This window comes from Frankliniella occidentalis, unplaced genomic scaffold (assembly GCF_000697945.3).
Source record: "Frankliniella occidentalis isolate FOCC.00 unplaced genomic scaffold, Focc_3.1 Scaffold548, whole genome shotgun sequence".
Taxonomy (NCBI): Eukaryota; Metazoa; Arthropoda; class Insecta; order Thysanoptera; family Thripidae; genus Frankliniella; species Frankliniella occidentalis.
In genome coordinates this window covers 8,058-24,770 of record NW_026267664.1, presented here as the reverse complement: position 1 = coordinate 24,770, position 16,713 = coordinate 8,058, and the positions used below count along the sequence as shown (strand labels likewise).

At 55.9% G+C, this 16,713-nt stretch overlaps 3 protein-coding genes across 3 annotated transcripts in view; all 3 read right to left on the bottom strand.

Moving 5' to 3' along the window:
- LOC113218041 (copper-transporting ATPase 1) overlaps positions 1–3,949 on the bottom strand; it is a gene marked incomplete in the record, with an annotated part of 38,203 nt that extends 34,254 nt beyond the window's left edge. The window contains 4 exon segments of the mRNA XM_052275230.1: positions 2,799–2,858; positions 3,058–3,157; positions 3,277–3,610; positions 3,798–3,949. Coding sequence (XP_052131190.1) covers positions 2,799–2,858; positions 3,058–3,157; positions 3,277–3,541 — 425 coding nt within the window.
- An 852-nt stretch (positions 3,950–4,801) lies between these two features.
- Positions 4,802–9,869, bottom strand: LOC127751538 (aminopeptidase N-like). Its single transcript, XM_052275232.1, has 14 exons — positions 9,848–9,869; positions 8,903–9,276; positions 8,650–8,816; positions 8,377–8,565; positions 8,115–8,270; positions 7,540–8,020; positions 7,294–7,450; positions 7,132–7,213; positions 6,651–7,057; positions 6,087–6,567; positions 5,842–6,006; positions 5,615–5,758; positions 5,448–5,526; positions 4,802–5,368 (listed from the first exon to the last, which is right to left on the bottom strand). The coding sequence occupies exons 2-14, from the start codon at positions 9,272–9,274 to the stop codon at positions 4,919–4,921; spliced, it is 3,330 nt and encodes a 1,109-aa protein (XP_052131192.1). The 5' UTR covers positions 9,275–9,276; positions 9,848–9,869; the 3' UTR covers positions 4,802–4,918.
- An 874-nt stretch (positions 9,870–10,743) lies between these two features.
- LOC113218109 (aminopeptidase N) lies at positions 10,744–15,567 on the bottom strand. Its single transcript, XM_026438312.2, has 14 exons — positions 15,401–15,567; positions 15,013–15,286; positions 14,573–14,913; positions 14,333–14,488; positions 13,930–14,229; positions 13,514–13,851; positions 13,164–13,245; positions 12,662–13,047; positions 12,299–12,573; positions 12,038–12,219; positions 11,613–11,780; positions 11,265–11,408; positions 11,085–11,172; positions 10,744–10,988 (listed from the first exon to the last, which is right to left on the bottom strand). Exons 2-14 carry the CDS (start codon positions 15,277–15,279, stop codon positions 10,845–10,847), a joined length of 2,871 nt encoding a protein of 956 aa, XP_026294097.2. The 5' UTR covers positions 15,280–15,286; positions 15,401–15,567; the 3' UTR covers positions 10,744–10,844.
- Between the last annotated feature and the right edge of the window lie 1,146 nt (positions 15,568–16,713).

Below are 16,713 nucleotides of genomic sequence, written 5' to 3'. Positions count from 1 at the left end.
ACGCAAACCCATACCATCGTCACGTCAACGTCACTCTACGCCCACACAAACGCGCGCGCGCGAGAGGGCCGGCTGGCCAGGTCTGCGGTACTCCTGGGCGCGCCGGGCAGAAGGAGAGAGGCAGCGAAGCGCAGCGCTGCTCACGTCCGACTGACGGGACGGCGGCGGGCCGGCGGTGGCCGCAGCCGCAGCCTTTACCCCTACCGACCGCCCCGCCCCCGCCCCACACCCGACCGCCGCGCCCCGCCGCGGCTCCAGCGCACCGCCGAAGTATGGATGGAGGAGGCAGAAGGATCGCGATCGCGTGCACTGGAGTAGACCGCATTCGCACTCTACAACAAGACCTACTATGCGCACAGTCTTTGACTGAAAGGAAAGTCCACGGAAAATTGTGTTCCACCATATCAATGGCAATTTTCAATGAAAATTTCTTTAATTTATCAAAATTGACTTTAAATAAAATCAGTTCCCATTTAAAAATTTCATTTGATACCTATGATAGAATACTTCAGAAGAAATTCTTCGAAGAGACCGTTTTCCGAACGTTAAGTCGCGGTCGTATTTTCTGCAGAGGCTCAGGCTCAGAGCCGCAAAGGTCAAGTCACAAGCGGTCCAAGACGCGATCACGGGGGCGGGAGCGGCAAAAGCGTGGACAATGCCCACAAGGGGTGGCTTTACGGAACCGCGCAGGGCGAGTGGGGAGTGGAGGGGGCGCTTGGGCGGTTGGCGTGGGCAGGAGACGTGAGGGGCGGGGTCGTGGGCGGGCGGTACTATAGAGTTGGCGAGCAATGTCAGGCACGCCGCAGGGCAGCTCGGCGACGGCTCCAGGGCTCCAGGAATGCGAGCAGAGGGGGCTGGGCCCGGGCGCCGCCAGTTCGTGCCGCAGCCCCCATATTGTCACCACCACCACCACCACCACCACCGTCCTCATCATATTCTTCCCCCGCCCTCGAGACCAAGCCCACCACCAGTTAACAGCGCGGTGTCCCGAGAGCTCCGCGTCCTCGGCAGCTGTCAAAACATCCGCGGCGGGTTAGCTGGTGGTGTGAGCGGCACCCGGGCGCGCGCCTTTAGGACGTCCTTGAGGGCGTCGTTGCTCGGCCCCGCCCCGCCCTCCCTTCACTGGCGCACGCACTTCGAAGCACTGGACGCACTTTCGCCGGCCGAACAACAGAGATCACGCGACCCTGAGCCAGTTCACAGGAGTCCAGCTGTACCCAGCGGTAACGGCCGAATCGGCGGGCGCGGGACCCGAGAATCGAACTTTTGGTCCGACTCGCATCCTCATCCACCCACACCCACACCCAAGCTAGACCAGGGCGTGTCCAAAGGTGGCAGTGCCATAGGACGTCCTTCCCCGACTCTGGCCGAAACAGGAGGGCTACCGCGATAAAGCGGCGTCTGGCGCAGTAGCGTGGCGCCACCCGCAGGCGCGGCGCGGCCGCGGCGCCTCGATCGGGAGGATCGCGACGGCGGGGCTCACGAAGGGTTGCCCACTTCCACGGCGGCGCGAGAGAGCAGCGCGATGGGTTGCCAATCTCCACGGGGCGCGCCCGCGTCTTCTAAGAGTGCGCCGCGGAGGTCTTCTGCCTTCTGCCAGAGACGGTGCCCCCCCCCCCCCCCGCGATCAATGCACGGCACTGTTGAGACTGGAAAGTTGAGAGTTATCCTCTCTTGGTTGAGATGGAGCCACGGTGTGGATGAGGCGTTCGTAACGAATCAACGAGACAATCAAGGCGATCTGAATGCAACACTGCCGACTGATTCCGAAGAGCGCTCTCCTATACCTTCCGTATAGCTCCGTCGTTGTCGCACTCATGGAGTACCCCCCCTTGAGCGTTCTTCGGAATCAGTCTGCTGGTCAAACAAGAGGGCAAGTAGTGGGCCCAACAGGTGGACAACTTATTCTGGTCGGCGCTTTAGGGAGAGGGGGGAAGGGTGAAGGGGGGAAGAACTACAGAGAGTGTGAGGAGGGGGAAGGGGGTAACGGCATGTAAAATGTGGAGAAGGGGAGGGGGAGAACACACGTGCCAAAAGGAATATCCGCTTGGCAATCAAACTAGAACGGGCCGGTCAACGACCCTACGATAAGCCTAGGCGCTTGGTGGCCTGGCCGGCAGGGAGCGGGGCATTGGACAGAACTTGTGCCTTGGGCTTCGAATCCAAGCCGCGGCCGACGCATCGCCGTTATAAATTACAATGAATCCATCGCTGTCTGTCTAGTGATGGGTGGTCCATACCAGGGGTCCCAGGAGGGCAGCGGTTTGTAGGCTCCCATGACCGGCGGAGTAGCTGGACTTAAACAGACTGAAGAACCCCGCAAAGCTCATCTAGGCTTCTAGCCTTCAGGACGTGACCAAGTCACGGCGGAACGGGGGGCCGTGACTCAAAGTCAAACAGTTTTGTAGTCAGTCGGATAGGTAGTCAAAGTAAACAAGGTGCACAAAAATGAAAAAGAAGGTATGGAAAAGGTCTGATGAACATATTGACCTCGGTGCATTAAAGTTAGCCTCCACCAGCCCGCTGACTATTCAGTGCAAACTATTTGAGGAACAAAATAAAAGTGCTAGTGGGAGAAAAATAGATAGAAAAAATTGCCATTGGCATCTTTACAAACATATGTGATAATAGAAGAGACCAATTTTTTCACCGAAAAACCAAACCAAGTCCCAAAGATGATCAGAAAGAGTACTGAGATAAAGACATACATTTAATTGAGTGCATGGTAGGCATGCAAGTAGCCTTTTCACAGTAAACCGTAACCAACCCCAAGGTTCAATAGTTGGATCAAAACTTACAAAACCTGCCATAAGTCGTTGGAATAAACTTTACTGCGAATCATAGATCCACAGAAATTCCTGAAAGTATAGTTGGTAAATTTACTCTACAAATGAATTTGGTGATAGTGCGTTACAACTACACCAAGACAATTTAAGTACTTAATCGGAATCTTCCTAGGTGCATTTTATGGTGCCCCTTGGTCAATATGGTTTGAGTACATTATAGGTGTAATACAGGTAACTACCATTTGTCTATACTATGACAACTTTTACTCACCTTGCAGGTTGCGCAGGAAGGATCACAGGTGGCGGATTTCCACTGATTAGTGGAGATTCATCCTCAAAAGTTTCACAATATTGTGGACTTTGTAAAGAATCTGAAAGAATTGGGTAAACATGTGCATTTCAGTATATCAACAAAATTTGCTGGTGTTTAAATGATTTGATTGGTTTTTCATGAAAACTAGGGGAGAACGGTTTTGAAATAATTACTTACCCTTCGTCATTGATGACACACCACTAGAAGAAGTACTAATTGCAGGTTTTGCTTCAAAACCCATGTCTGATATAAGTTCAGCAACTTTTGAAGGTGAGAGATCTGACATTTTATCCAAATCAATAACAGCTTCTTTCTTTTCGAGGTTCACTTTGATACCATTAACTCCAACTACTTGGCCGATATTAGATTCAATAGAATTGACGCATGACTGACATGTCATGCCTTCAATTAGAATTGTACAACTTTCTTCAAACTCTGCCATTTTTCATGCAAGATGTAGAGTTTAGTATTTTAAAACCATATTCTCAAAATACCACAGATGAAAGGAAATCTGCAAATAGAGATAATCACAGCTCTAATAGACATTTTGGATGGGTGTCAATGAAAGTGTTGCTAGATGGAATGGTGAGAGCATAGTAAAACTTAGTGCATCACATGCAAAGAGATTAAGTGAGGGGTCTATAACCTTTCATTACACAATGGCACAGGTGTACACACCCACACAAAAACACACTCACACACACACACGAACTCACGAACACAGGAGTTTCAAAATAGTGACAATAAAACAACTGAGATAAAGACAGTTCTTCAGTTAGGGGACTTTCGCGACTTCTCGCATGATAGTGGAGTGGAGCGACAGCACGAGTGACTACTGGCACAGCGAGCGAAGTGGGAGGCACAGAGAAACTCTGATAATCCTACCCCACCATCTGTTGGCGATCAGTTGACGTCAAGCGATATAAACAATCCGACTCCGGTGCGTCCTCAATTTCCCCGAACAACGCTCCTTTGAGGAAAGGTTAGGTTAGGTTCTGTATCTAGTAAGTGAATAAAGTGGGATTGCGAGATATTCCTGCGAGCGAAAACCTCTATTTGCGCAATGTCAACTAAGAAAACACTCAACACACATTTGTAACCCTGGGCCACATAACCTCACATAATCTTTGACTCAACAAAAACAAAGGCAGAGGGTCTTTTATCAAAGGACTTCTTGTAAGTCATTTTTTAGGAGGTTAAAGGATGTTGGTTCGCACATGCACACACCTCAGTCTTGTCGTGAAAAATCACAACATCACGGTTTCATTTGTCAAAACACTTCTGCCTTCAAGCTTCTGCTTTTCATTCGTTCTCGTCTCGCTCATACGCACGCGACCGCGACGCCCTCTGGTGTAAGTCGAGAACAGCTTGGACTCCGTAGAGGCGCGCAATTCAAATCCAAATTGACATATGCCAATCAGAAGGGCGTTAAAAAAATAATAACAACAAAAAGTAAAAAGTTTAACGTTTTGGTGAAGATCAGACGGCACTATCATCGAACCCGTATGTTATCGTTCAAGGTGTCTCTATCGCGAAGAAACGCCCACCTGTGATAGCGCCTGCTACGCGCTGGGTAGGCCGACCCGCAAAGCACCTGTGTTGAGCCGGCGGCCCGCCCTGCGCCCCGCGGGCCGAAAGCGGGGGTTTAAGGCACGAGGGTGTTTGACGCCAAGCGTCAGGGGACGTTCATTCTAGGTGCATCTTTCCTTCCACGTTCAACCATATTTATTTATCAGATGTAATTTTTTGGTACAAAAGCGTAAACAACAATACTTCAGGTTTTCGTTTAAAAAGGGTCCCGGCCCCGGCCGGGCTCAGTTTAGAACGCCACGCGGGTGAGAAGGGCGGCCAGGAGCAGCACCAGGGCGTCGATCTGCGTGCGGGAGCTAGCCGCGGAGCGCTGTGTGGACGAGGGCACGGTTGGGGTTGTGGTGGGCCCGACCGGCTTGGTCGGCGTCGCCCTGGTCTGCTCGGTCGATCGGGTCTGCTCCGTCGTTCGGGTCGGCTCGGTGGTCCCCTGGGTCGGCTTGGTCTGCTCGGTGGTCATCTGGGTCGGCGTGGTCTGCTCGGTAGTCGCCTGGGTCGGCCTGGTCGGCTCGGTGGGGTCCACGGGCTCCGTGTTGGTGGCGGCGAACAGCCACTTGGACACGCTGTCGTAGTGCTTGCGGTACCAGTCCAGCTCCTTGTCGGCGGCCTTGAGGCGCAGCTCCAGCTCGAGGCGCTCCGTCCTCGTCTCGTCGGGGAAGATGGTGGTCACCAGGGCCTTGACCTGCAACAGATCGAGCGGTGGTAAACGCACCGAAAGGTCAACGGTCAGGAGCCGAGCCCACGAGAAGAGCAGTCATTACCTCGTCGAGCTCCTCCGGGGTGCGCACGTCCCCGACGAGGGCTATGAGCAGGTTGAAGTAGTACATTTTGCCGCTGGCGCTGGTGGACAGAGGGGAGAGTGTTGCACACTGCATTCCAGTTCGGAAGAAAGAGAGTATCGAAATGAAAACCGAACTGCCGCACTCACAATGACCTGATTCTCTTCCAGTTGTTCTTGTAGTAGTCGATCATAAACTTGTGGTTTTCCCATCGGACGATAATCGCGTCAACGAGCTGCTGGAGGTCGGAGGACGACTTGACGAGTGAGCCGTCCAGAATATCGTCGAGGACACTGTGCGAGAGAAAAGTATACGTCATGTAACCGATCAGTCGGATCGCCCGCCCCGCGTGTGGCCAGCAATGCGGTTCACTTACTTCTCGAGCAGCTTGTGCTCCAGGGTGCAAGCGAGGGCGGTGGCGTGGGCGGCCTGCTCCGTGGACGTCTCCGCGCTCTTCCACTCCTGGAGCACCTTCTCGAACAAGTCGGCCGAGTTCTGCACGCCGTAGCACAGAGCGGTCGTCCTGACGTCGGCGTGGATCCTGCGCAGAGAGTGGGTGCAGCATGAGGACGACCGTGTTTTCGAACGAGAAGAGCAGAAAAGCGGTGTGGGAACACGCACATCTCGCCCTCGTCGAGGGACATGGTGAGCGCCTTGACGGCGGCCTCCGCACAGAGCTCGTTGCCCGCGTCGCAGGCGTAGCTCGCCAGATAGTAGCGCAGGAAGCGCTCATCGTCCTTGGAAAAGTCCTTGAAGCTCTGCCAGGTGTCCGGCACTGAGAAGCCCACTGCGCTGTACGCGTCGGCGGTGATGTCCTTGATGAAGGCCTTGAGCGCGTAGCCGGCCGGGGTGGCCGTCAGCCTCTCACGGAGGAAGGTGAGGGCTACGACACCCGCCCTCCAGGGCGTAGCCTCGCGCTCGAGCTTGAGGCTCTGCAGGAAGGGCAGCGCCACCTCGTAGCTCAGCTTGCCGGCGCGGGCGAGGGCCAGCGCGTCGTGCACGAGCTGGGTGCGCGAGGACGCGTGCAGGGCGTTGGGGTTGGCGGCCAGCTCGGCGCTCAGCAGCTTCCAGTTGGCCTCGTCGTAGTTGACTAGGTAGTACCCTGGGAACAGTGCGAGGCAAAGGCAACCGTGAGCACCACCGGGCCTGCACGCGCCAGGGCTCTGCTGCCAGGCCGGGACTCACCGATCTGCCGGGGGTTGAGCACGATCCACTCGGTCTTGGACGCGTCCAGGTCGCGGGAGAGGCTGGGCGCCTCAGGGGTGAGCCAGCGCTTGTTGGCGGCGGCGGCGGTCAGACTCCAGCTCCAGTCGGCGCTCTTGGGCTGCACCTCCACGGGGATGGGGACGTACCACAGAGTGTCGCCGTCGCCGTCCTCGGACTCGGCGTACATGAACTTCTCCTGGCTGACGGTCAGCTGGGCCTTGTCGTAGTCGCGCGTGGCCGTCACGACGGGCACGCCGGCCTGCTCGGTCCACGTCTTGGCGACCTGGGCGAAGGTCACGCCCTCGGGCAGCGGAGACTCGGCCAGGAGCGCGATCTCGGCGTCCATGGCGCGGAACAAGCGGTCCGGGGAGCCGTTCTTGAAGGAGCTAGGAGAGAAGAAGCGGTCCAGGCGTGACTGAACGGACGGCTTACACTCGACAAACTCGGTGACGTAACTCACTTGACGGAGAGGTACCGGTGCATGGCCTTCTTGAACGTCTCCGTGCCCATGATGTGCTCGAACATGCGCAGCACGGCGCCCCCTGTGGGTGAGAAGAACGGAACATGAGTACCATTCTGGGTTGAAGGTATGTAGTCGCAAACAGCACTGTGCATAATGTACCCTTCTTGTATGAAATGCGGTCAAACTTGGCCTCGACGCCGTCTAGGGTGATTACCGGACTCGACATGGCCAGCTGCCCGGGGACCACGTCGTTTGCGATCCCCACGTGGACGTTGTCGGTCACGTATTTGTCCATCAACTTCCACTCGGGGATGATCTGCGCTCAAGGTTTTCAATCAGGCTTTCTCTCTGGTTTCAGATTGCACCACGACCACGGCCCTGTCGGCTCGGTCAGCACCTCCCCACCTTGTCGCAGATGACGCTCTCGAAGTAGGTGGCGAAGCCCTCGTTGAGCCACGTGTTGGACCACCAGTCCAGGGTGACCAGGTTGCCGGTCCACTGGTGGCCCAGCTCGTGGCAGACGGTGGTGCCGATGAACTCCCGGATGCGGATGTCGGTGGCCGACGACTCCAGGAGGTACTCCTCTCTGTAGGTGACGAGCCCCCAGTTCTCCATGGCGCCCGCGTCAAAGTCAGGGATGGCGAACTGGTCGACCTTGGGCAGGGCGTAGGCGATGCCCGTAAAGTCCTTGAGGCCCTCAAGGGCCGCGGGGCCGACCGACTGGGACAGCCACGAGGTCGACAAGGTGAGGAGGTTGTCCCTGCCCCAGGTCGAGAACGTTCCGTCCTTGCTCGACACGTACGAGAAGTCCGACACCACCCAGGCGAGCAGATACGTGGACATGGGCAGCGTTTCGTCGAACTCCGTGGTGACCGTCAGCAGCGTCCTGGCAAGCGCAAAAGGCAGACAGAGAGTTACCTTTGGTTACGGACCGATAATGACCTCCTAAAACTAATGCAGCGGCCCACTTGATTTCTTACGGTCGGGTCTGGCGAACAACCGGCATGTTGGACCTGGCGGTGAGGCCCCTGTCGTGCTCAATGATGATCTTGAACCGGGCCTTGAACTCAGGCTCGTCGAAGCAGGGGAAAGCGAACCGCGCGGCCGGGGGCTCAAACTGCGTTGTGCCGATGCGCCTGCGAACAAGAATTTTTCAAAACTATGATAAAATCATGCACAAAACCACGCGCATCATTTTTTTATTTTTTCATTTTGCGGAGGCGAGAGGTCACGCAAACTCACACAACGTTGCCGTACGAGTCCTCGTACGTGGAGAGGTAGAAGCCCTTGAGGTCATCGCGCAGGTAGGCGGCGAACACGGGGAAGCGCAGGAGGTAATGCTCGCCCACCTCCAGCTCCGTGGTGAGGTCCACGATGATGCGCTGCAGCTCCTCCAACGAGCTCAACCTCTTCAGCGTCGCGTTGCCGTTCCTGTTGGCCACAATTTACGGTTTTGCTAGTCGAGAGTAGTCATGATAGTATCCGCCTCCCTCCGATCCCGATCTGGTGCCTCACTTGGAGAACTCTTTGAGTTTGCGGTCCCACTTCAAGATCTGCACCTCCTTCATGGTGAGGTCGGGTGTGCCGTGCAAAGCGATCCTGGACGTCGCGCTGTTCACGTTCAGGTAAATGTCCGTGCTGCCGTAGAAGATGCCCTTGTCCAGGTTGGGCGACATCGTGACCTGCGCGGCAAACTTTTGGCTTTCAAAACGTTCCAGGGAGGTCGCCCTCGGGTTGCCCATTTTGCGAGTGTTCGGTTTGTGTGTACCGTATAACGCGTCGGCACGACGCTCGTGGGCAGCCTGCTCTCCTCGTAGATGTCGTCGTTGGCGTCTCGGCGATAGCGGCGGGCGGCGGCAGTGGACCTCTTCGCGGCCCGGGGCGGCGGCAGGGGGTCGGCCAGGCCGAAGGGGTAGGGCTGCGCGCCGCGGACCACCTCCATGCCGGGGACAGCGGCGGGCTTGGGCTTGGACACCAGGCGCGGCGGCAGCACCAGGCCGGAGGCCTCGGCCTGCTCGGCCAGGGTGCGGCCGGCGCGGACGTGGGCGGGCACCAACGCCAGGGGCTCGTGCGGCCCGGGCGCGGCCGAGGCGGCCACCACCACGGCGGCCACCGCCAGCAAGAGGGGGCAGCCTGTCATGGCTGAACAAAAGAGACGCTGTAGTTATTGTTTACAATTTTGCACTTATTTCTCCTCATTTTTCACAGTACATCCTTTAGCGTGGCAATCGTTAGACATGTGATGCCGCTGGGATAGATTAAAGCCTGGTAGCCCTGCCATGCCACCAGTACGACCCTACAGACTGCTCTTTGGCATTTCTGCACGCTTTCTACAACTGACAAGACGTTTCCCAAAATTGACACTTTTCCCCAACGCAATTTTTATGCGTAGCGTCGACGAGTGCATGGGATCAAACCACTAAAAGGGCTGAATTTCAGAGCTTTTCCAACTCCAAAGAAATCGAAGTCTGTTACGTTTAATCATATTATTCCTTATTTTGACAGTAATTTATTAACTCTGTTTTTACGAATTTACTCATGTAAGGTAAATGGGTCACAGATAAAGAAGGGCGGTAGCGACTGACACTTTGTCGAAATTTGATTGAGACTTGTTTGTTATTCTACAATTGCGCATATCTCCTGAAGAAGCACAGTCGATAGCTCATCACATGTCCAACTGCACTCATGAACAGAGTCGACAAGTTTAGTTTACATGCACTGCCAGCATTGATGTCGAACTCCAGCGCCGACTCACGAATCCGTGGTGAGAGATAAATGTGAATGTCTGTCAATTTGACAGGTTTTGACGGACCACCTTACCTGCTGCAGGCGACGCGAGACCGCCTAGCTGGGCTTATGAACTAGAGTGGCCCAATAATCCGCAAAAGTCGAAAGGCTCTGCCCGGTGTACACGCCAATCCCATAGGCCACCGGGCTCGGACACCAATTATCTAATCGGAACAGGCTCCTCGAGATATGCTACCAACTATTAAGCTGCGGTATGTAAAAGACGAGGTTCGGGTTCTATATTCGCTGACGTCACGGTTACGTGGCTTCCGTTTTATTCGGGATTCGGGCGTTATTGACAAAATGTTACAAAAAGTGATAAATGTGCACTCTGTTCATACAGATACACCCTGGAAGCTCATACAAAATAAGCTGCTCGCCACCGCCACGATCTAGACATCCAGCCAGTCAATCGCCGAAAGAGAGGGTGGTTGTGGCGGCGGAACGCGAACGTGTCATTTTGAGAAAGGGTGACTCCCCCTCCCCCCTCTCCCGGCCCCTTTGCGCGCGCCTCTATGCCGCCCAGTACCCTTGTCCTTCATAGTGCATTTTGGATCATCGTGTTTTTCCTTCGATAAATAATTTGTTGGCGCTTGTCGACTATTTAACCTTCAGTATATGCGGAGCTAACCCACCTGACTGCACTGCCTTGAGCAATTTTTGTCTTGCAATAGTAATACCCATGCAGGAAATGACTTGTCTTTGTCATTATGACTGGCTTCTTTTTTTTTTACAAACCGTTTGGGCGATGACAATATATTTGTTCAAAGGTGTATAGTCGTGGTTGGAGGCAAATTTTCGATTAATAAATGTGAGTACAGATTTTACAGCTTCGCTCTCGTATCAGCATCGATCTTTATTTATATTTGAATACTGGTGCGGTCTGCACGATGTGGGTCGCGTTGTCCACAAAGGCGCGCCGACTAGACGTTGCTCGAGATCCAGTCGGCCACGGTCTTGTAGTTCCTGCGGTACCAGTCGAGACTGACGTACGCGTCGAGGAAGGCGCTCTGCAGTACGTCGTAGCCCGCCTGGTTCTTGTAGTTGTACTCCACCCAGCGGCGGGCCTGTAAGCAACAACGAGTTGCCATTCAGTGGCGACCGCCAGCAGAGTGCGGAGGACGCGAGGGACTTGTTCGGCTTACTGAGCGCACACTACTTACGTCGTTCAGCGCGTCGGTCGAGGTGATCTGCTCGATGCAGTTGAGCATGAGCTTGACTGCGCCGCTGTTGGTGCTGCTGTTTTTGAAGCTATGGAGGGCGGACAAGTCACGATCAGAACGCGCGTTCGAATTGCTTTTTGTAACGCGTTATTTGCATCGGCGTGCGGCCAAACTACTTACAAGGAGTCGATCAGCTGGCTGTTGTCCTGGGCGAACTTGAACAGGGTTGGGATCTGCTCGGGCCTATTGAGGACCTCCTTCCACAAGTTGACCACCTCGTCCTGGTCGACCTTACTGCTGCTGCTGACGGTCTCCTTGAGGAGGCTGAGGGGGAAACGTCATCATCAATAGAGCCAGGGATACAGAACAGTGGCGCTGCTCGAGTCACTCGGCAGTGGCGCACTGGCCAGGGCGGGGAGGCGGAAATAACGCCCGCCCCCCTAAAAAGGTATCATTTCGAAAAAATTGCCCCCTAAAGCCCCCGACCCCTCCCCGCCCCTTAGTACGCCCTTGTTACTCGTCTCTGACCTGTCGAGGTGAGCGGCCTTGGCGCAGGCGAGGGACTGGAGCAGGATGGTGCGGGTCTTGGTGTCCTTCTCAGCGAGCCACGCGGCCTTCAGGCCGGCAAAGTTGGTGGCGGCGTCGTCGCCGCGCAGACCGTGGCACATGGTGACCAAGGAGGTGTCGGCGTCGAGCCTGTGACCAAGGAAGGGTTTGTAGCAACCATGCAGGCCCGCGCGGCAGCCGGGTTGGACGGGCGTGCCTACCTCGCACTCTGCAGGCGCGCATGCGGTAAGGGTCGGGTAGGCAGGCCCGCGCAGCAGCCGGGTCGGACGGGCGTGCCTACCCCGCACTCTGCAGGCGCGCAGGCCGCAGGGGTCTGGTAGGCGTGCGCAATCGGACGTGCCTGCCCTCAACGCCCTCAACACTGCAGGCGCGCAACCACGACTTACTTTGTGCTCTTGTCGGCCAGCCAGCTCTTCAGCAAGTTGTTAGCCTGCGAGATGCAGTCCTGGTTACCGGCGTTGCACGCGTGGCTGACCACGTAGTAGCGCAAATAGCGGGTCTCGTGGTCGGGGGCGCCGCCGTAGCCGACCGCCTCGTACGCATTCTGCGTCAGTTGCCTGACGAGGGTCTGTGGAGTGCGGTTTCGATCAGTTGATGTTTGACACAAGGGTTGAGGTCTAGGGTGCGGTTTTCTGTTAGTCCCCTACCAAGAACTTGTCCCAGACGTCAGTGCCGGCGAGCTTGGTGCGCATCCAGTTCAAGGAAGCGGTGGCCGTCTGCCAGGGCGCCACCTGGCGCTCCGTCTTCAGGAAGTTGAGGAAAGGCAGCGCGACCGAGTAGTCTAGCTGATTGCCGCGGGCCAGCGCGAGAGCGTCGTTAAGAAGCTGGGAACGCGTCGCGGGCGGGAAGTCGGACGGCTTCTTGGTGAGGGCGGCTAGGAGCAGCTTCCAGTTCTGCACGTCGTAGTTCACGCGATAGTAACCTGCACAGGCGAAGGGCGGGGGGAGTGAGTGGTGCGTTTTACACTAATATTGTTTCGACTGCTCTGCCTGACACCCGCGACAGCCTACCAATCTCCTTGGGGTTGACGAGAACCCACTCGGACGAGGAGCTGCTGACGGACGCGACGGTCTGCTCCTTGCTGGGCCACAGCCACGTGCTGGGCTTGAGGCTGTCCCAGTTGGCGCTCGCCTGCTGCGTCATGGTCACGGGGATGAACCAGCGCTGGTTCACGAGCGACGCGCGGTTGGGCGGCGCATAAAAGAAGCGTTTCTGGCTGAGTGTGATGGTCTTCTTGTCGTAGTCGCGGACGGCGCTCACGACCGGTACGCCGGGCTGCTCGGTCCAGGTGCTCGCGATGTCGCCGAACGTCACGCCGTCGGGCAGCACCTTGGCCTTCTGCGCCTCAAAGCCGATGGCATTGAACAGGTCCTCCGGCCTGGTGTTCTTGAACATGCTGCACCGAGCGAGCAAGGGAGCGGAGGTGTCGATTATAGGTTTGTTATCAATAATGCGATCATGAGAATAGCACACCGTTCTAGGCTCATGGTGGGAAGCGTGGAGCTTACTCACTGGATGCTGAGGTAGCGGTGCATGCCCGCCTTGAGCACGTCCACGCCCAGCATGTACTCCCACATGCGGATCACGGCGCCACCTGGAGGGGAAAAGCGGCCAGTATTAAGCAACGCACGCAGAAAATTGTTTAGTCCACCCGCAACAAAAACTGAAACCTCAATTTTAGCTCACTGAACCAGAACCAATGATGTAAAATCCGGAAAGTGGTAATTTAATATTCACTCGAGTTGTGTTGATCTTACTCTTGATTGACCTGGCCATGATTAGCTGTTAATCGGGGTTCTCATACTCTTGTTGGTCTCTTAAAAATAAATTTGGCTCTGTCGAGCTCTGTACAGCTGATTCACCTTTGGAGTAGGAGATGCGGTCGAACTTGGACGAGTCCTCGGCTGGGCTGGACACGGGGCTGCTCATGGCGACCTGCGTCTCCAGGACGTCGTACTCCATGGCCTGCTGGTGATCGTACACGACCCCCTTGTCGCGCAGGTGCCACTCGGGCTTGATCAGGTTGCAAATGTAGTTCTCGAAGTAGTCGGCGAAGCCCTCGTTGAGCCAGGTGTGCGACCACCAGTCCAGGGTGACCAGGTCGCCGGTCCACTGGTGGCCGAGCTCGTGGCAGATGGTCGTCATCATGTACTCGGCGATGCGAGCGTTCTGGCTGTCCTGCTCGATCAGGTACTCCTCCCTGGGGAGCACCACCCCGCCCGCGCGCGTTAGATTCCCTCCGGAGCACAGCGTCGGCCGCTCCTACCCGAAGGCCTACCGGTAGGTGACGAGTCCCCAGTTCTCCATGGCGCCGGCGGCGAAGTCCGGGATGGCGGCCTGGTCCTCCTTGGGCAGCATGTAGTCGATTCCGTTGTACTCCGCGAGCAGCTGCAGGGCCTTCTGGCCGATCACCTGACTGAAGTGGCCGCCGTCGAGCAGCTCCTTGCGCGCGTACAGCGTGAAGTTGCCCTCGCAGTTGGTGACGCTGCCGAAGTCCGACACGATGAAGGCGATCAGGTACGTGGAGATGGGCAGGGTGCCGTCAAACTGCACCTGGATGAGAGTAGGGTCCTTCTGGCTGGTGGAAGAACGTGCGTGTTAGAAGGTGAAGGTGGGTCCTGCGGTAATATTCGTTGATCTCCCACATAGTGCTCTATGGCTCATGCTGCAGAGAAACTCACTTGGGCGCGGACTGTACGATCGGCATGTTCGAGACGGCGTTCCGGTTCTTGTCGTGGTTGATGATGATGTAGAAGCGGGCCTTGAAGCTGGGCTCGTCCCAGCAAGGGAAGGCGCGCCGGGCGCCCGTCTCCTCGAACTGCGTCGTCGCGAGCCACCTGCCGAGGCCAGAGTCACACGCGGTCACAAGGCTGTCGGTGATGGTTCAGTGATTCCCTCACAACGGCATAGTGGTCGCGTACCTGGTCTCACCGTCGGCGGTCTTGTAAGACGACCTGTAGAATCCGTCGAGGTTGTCGTTCAGGATTCCGGTGTACTGGAGGACGAAGCGATAGCGGTTGCCCTTGGTCATCATCGTGTCGAGCTTGAGGCTCAGGAAGTCGTGCGTCTTGTCCAAGGTCATGGACTTGAGCTGCGCGAACGCAAAGTAGGTCATCCTGTCGTCCACGATGACGAAGGCATCCTTGTCGATGGTGAGCTCCTTGGCGTGTAACACGATCGTGTCCGTGTCTTCGACGCAGTTCACGATGATGAGTGCGTTTCCGTCGAAGGTGAATGTGTCGAAGTTGGGCGTCAGCTCGACCTGAGGGAGGAGTAGTTGTTCCGTTTCGTCAGGACGAAGGTTAGAGGGCAAGGGGCCATCTCACCGTGCCCACGGTTGACACCATGGCGGCGTGCTCACCTGGTACAACAAGGGGATGAGGCTGGACGGCAGCCTGTAGGGGTCGCCGTTGGCGCCGTCCACCAGCCTGGGGGCCTTCTTGGGGGCCCTGCGCCTAGGTGGGGGCAGCGGGTCGGCCATGTCCGGGGCCAGCTCGCGGGTCCGGTCGTCCAGGAGGTCGAGCGGGCTGCGCGGCGCGGCGGAGGAACCGCGGGGCACGGGGCCAGCCAGCGCGGGGGCCGCCAGGGCCGCGAGCAGCAGCAGCAGAGCCGGGCCGCACCTCGCCATGCTGGAGCTGGAGGAGCAACCAAATGAAGATTGGCTATATAGCTAGCGATATAGTTAAACAACTATCGCGTAGCTGTACAGCGAATCCTTTCTTATTTTGCGTGCAACAAACCGCCCTTACCTGAGGTTAGAACCGCGGGTCTTCTTCCTTCGGCCGCGGGAGGTCGGCACGAAGTGGTCGCGGCGCGGCGGGTCGTGGGGCGCGGCCGCGCGGCGCCGGACGCTTATCGACGGACAAGGAGAGGATTAGGGGCTTAACGGCGGCCGCAGAGGCGCCCCGGCACTGTCTTCTGACTCTTGAATCGAAAGTCACGACTGTTTTGTATTGAGTCGCCCTCTATTTTAACAGAGAGGCAGGGCGCAGTATACTTTGGATCCGCGAATAGCAGTGCGAAGGGTGTACACAAGAATTCGGAAAAGTCATCGGCTGCCAAGGGCTGGGGGTCTCCGTCACCCCCCCCCCCTGCTGGTCGGATGGGGCATTCTGCGAGGAATAAGGGATCATCCAGAAAGTACGTTCGTTTTTCTCAGATTTTTTCGGCACATTACAGAAGCTCGGCGCCTGCAACATTCAAGGTAGGCCAACCCGCCCTACACATATGCACCGTAGGCAAGATGTTGCCTACCTACCAGGCGCTAGGAGAGCTTGCAAGAGCTAAAATGAGCAGATTCGCTACGGAGAATGACGAACGTACTTTCTGGATGGTCCCTAATGCGCGCCATCACGTCGCCCACCGGCTATCGAACGGTCTAGCTGGCATTTAATCCAATAATCTCAACCCTTCTGCTAAGACGATGCCACGGAAAACTGTCAAAATGTGCACGTCGAAATAACAAGAAAAGAAAAAAACACGATACGCGCGTCAAGACGTCAGCAAGATGAAGCAGTAAGAAGATCCACTCCACACGTGGCATCACTCGCAGAATATTTCAGAATGTTGTAGATGTGGGACATGTTTTACATCAAAGAATTGTATCCCAAAAGACGCCAACTTTTATAAGCGGAACACTAAACACCATTTCGCTATATTTTGGAAGAATCGAAAGTAACATTACTAATCTTTCTATGGACTTGAGAAGCCACTGTATACTGCATCTCATTAGAGGGCTTATTTCGAGTTGTGTTTTTTGTGGGAGTAGCTTCTGTCCCTGCAGCTCACTCAAAGCGCGCATGTTGTGTCGATTGATAGGTAGGCAACCATTCGAACGGCAGTGAATGGTTTTGCCTATGAACTAGGCGGGTGCAGACCAACTCCTCCTGAGGATATGGGTCAGTCATTATCTTTTGACAAACCGCAGTCAGTTTGATGTGATAGCATGTGGACTTGGGTGACACGTGTCGTACAAAGTCATGAATAGGGTGTAATAACATACAAGTGAAATTTTCGTATTCTTTTCTTTATTTTGTTTTCGGATTTTCTCTAGTTTAAATTT

Excerpts from the sequence above, each read along its gene's own strand:
- LOC127751538 (XM_052275232.1), bottom strand. The coding sequence starts at position 9,274 with ATGACAGGCTGCCCCCTCTTGCTGGCGGTGGCCGCCGTGGTGGTGGCC. Across the intron at positions 8,817-8,902 it reads TCGTGCCGACGCGTTATACG|GTCACGATGTCGCCCAACCT; the intron begins GTACACACAAAC and ends TTTGCCGCGCAG. Across the intron at positions 6,568-6,650 it reads GCTCAACCCCCGGCAGATCG|GGTACTACCTAGTCAACTAC; the intron begins GTGAGTCCCGGC and ends CACTGTTCCCAG.
- LOC113218109 (XM_026438312.2), bottom strand. The coding sequence starts at position 15,279 with ATGGCGAGGTGCGGCCCGGCTCTGCTGCTGCTGCTCGCGGCCCTGGCG. Across the intron at positions 11,173-11,264 it reads AGCCAGCTGATCGACTCCTT|CTTCAAAAACAGCAGCACCA; the intron begins GTAAGTAGTTTG and ends CGCCCTCCATAG. Across the intron at positions 10,989-11,084 it reads CGACCGACGCGCTGAACGAC|GCCCGCCGCTGGGTGGAGTA; the intron begins GTAAGTAGTGTG and ends TGTTGCTTACAG.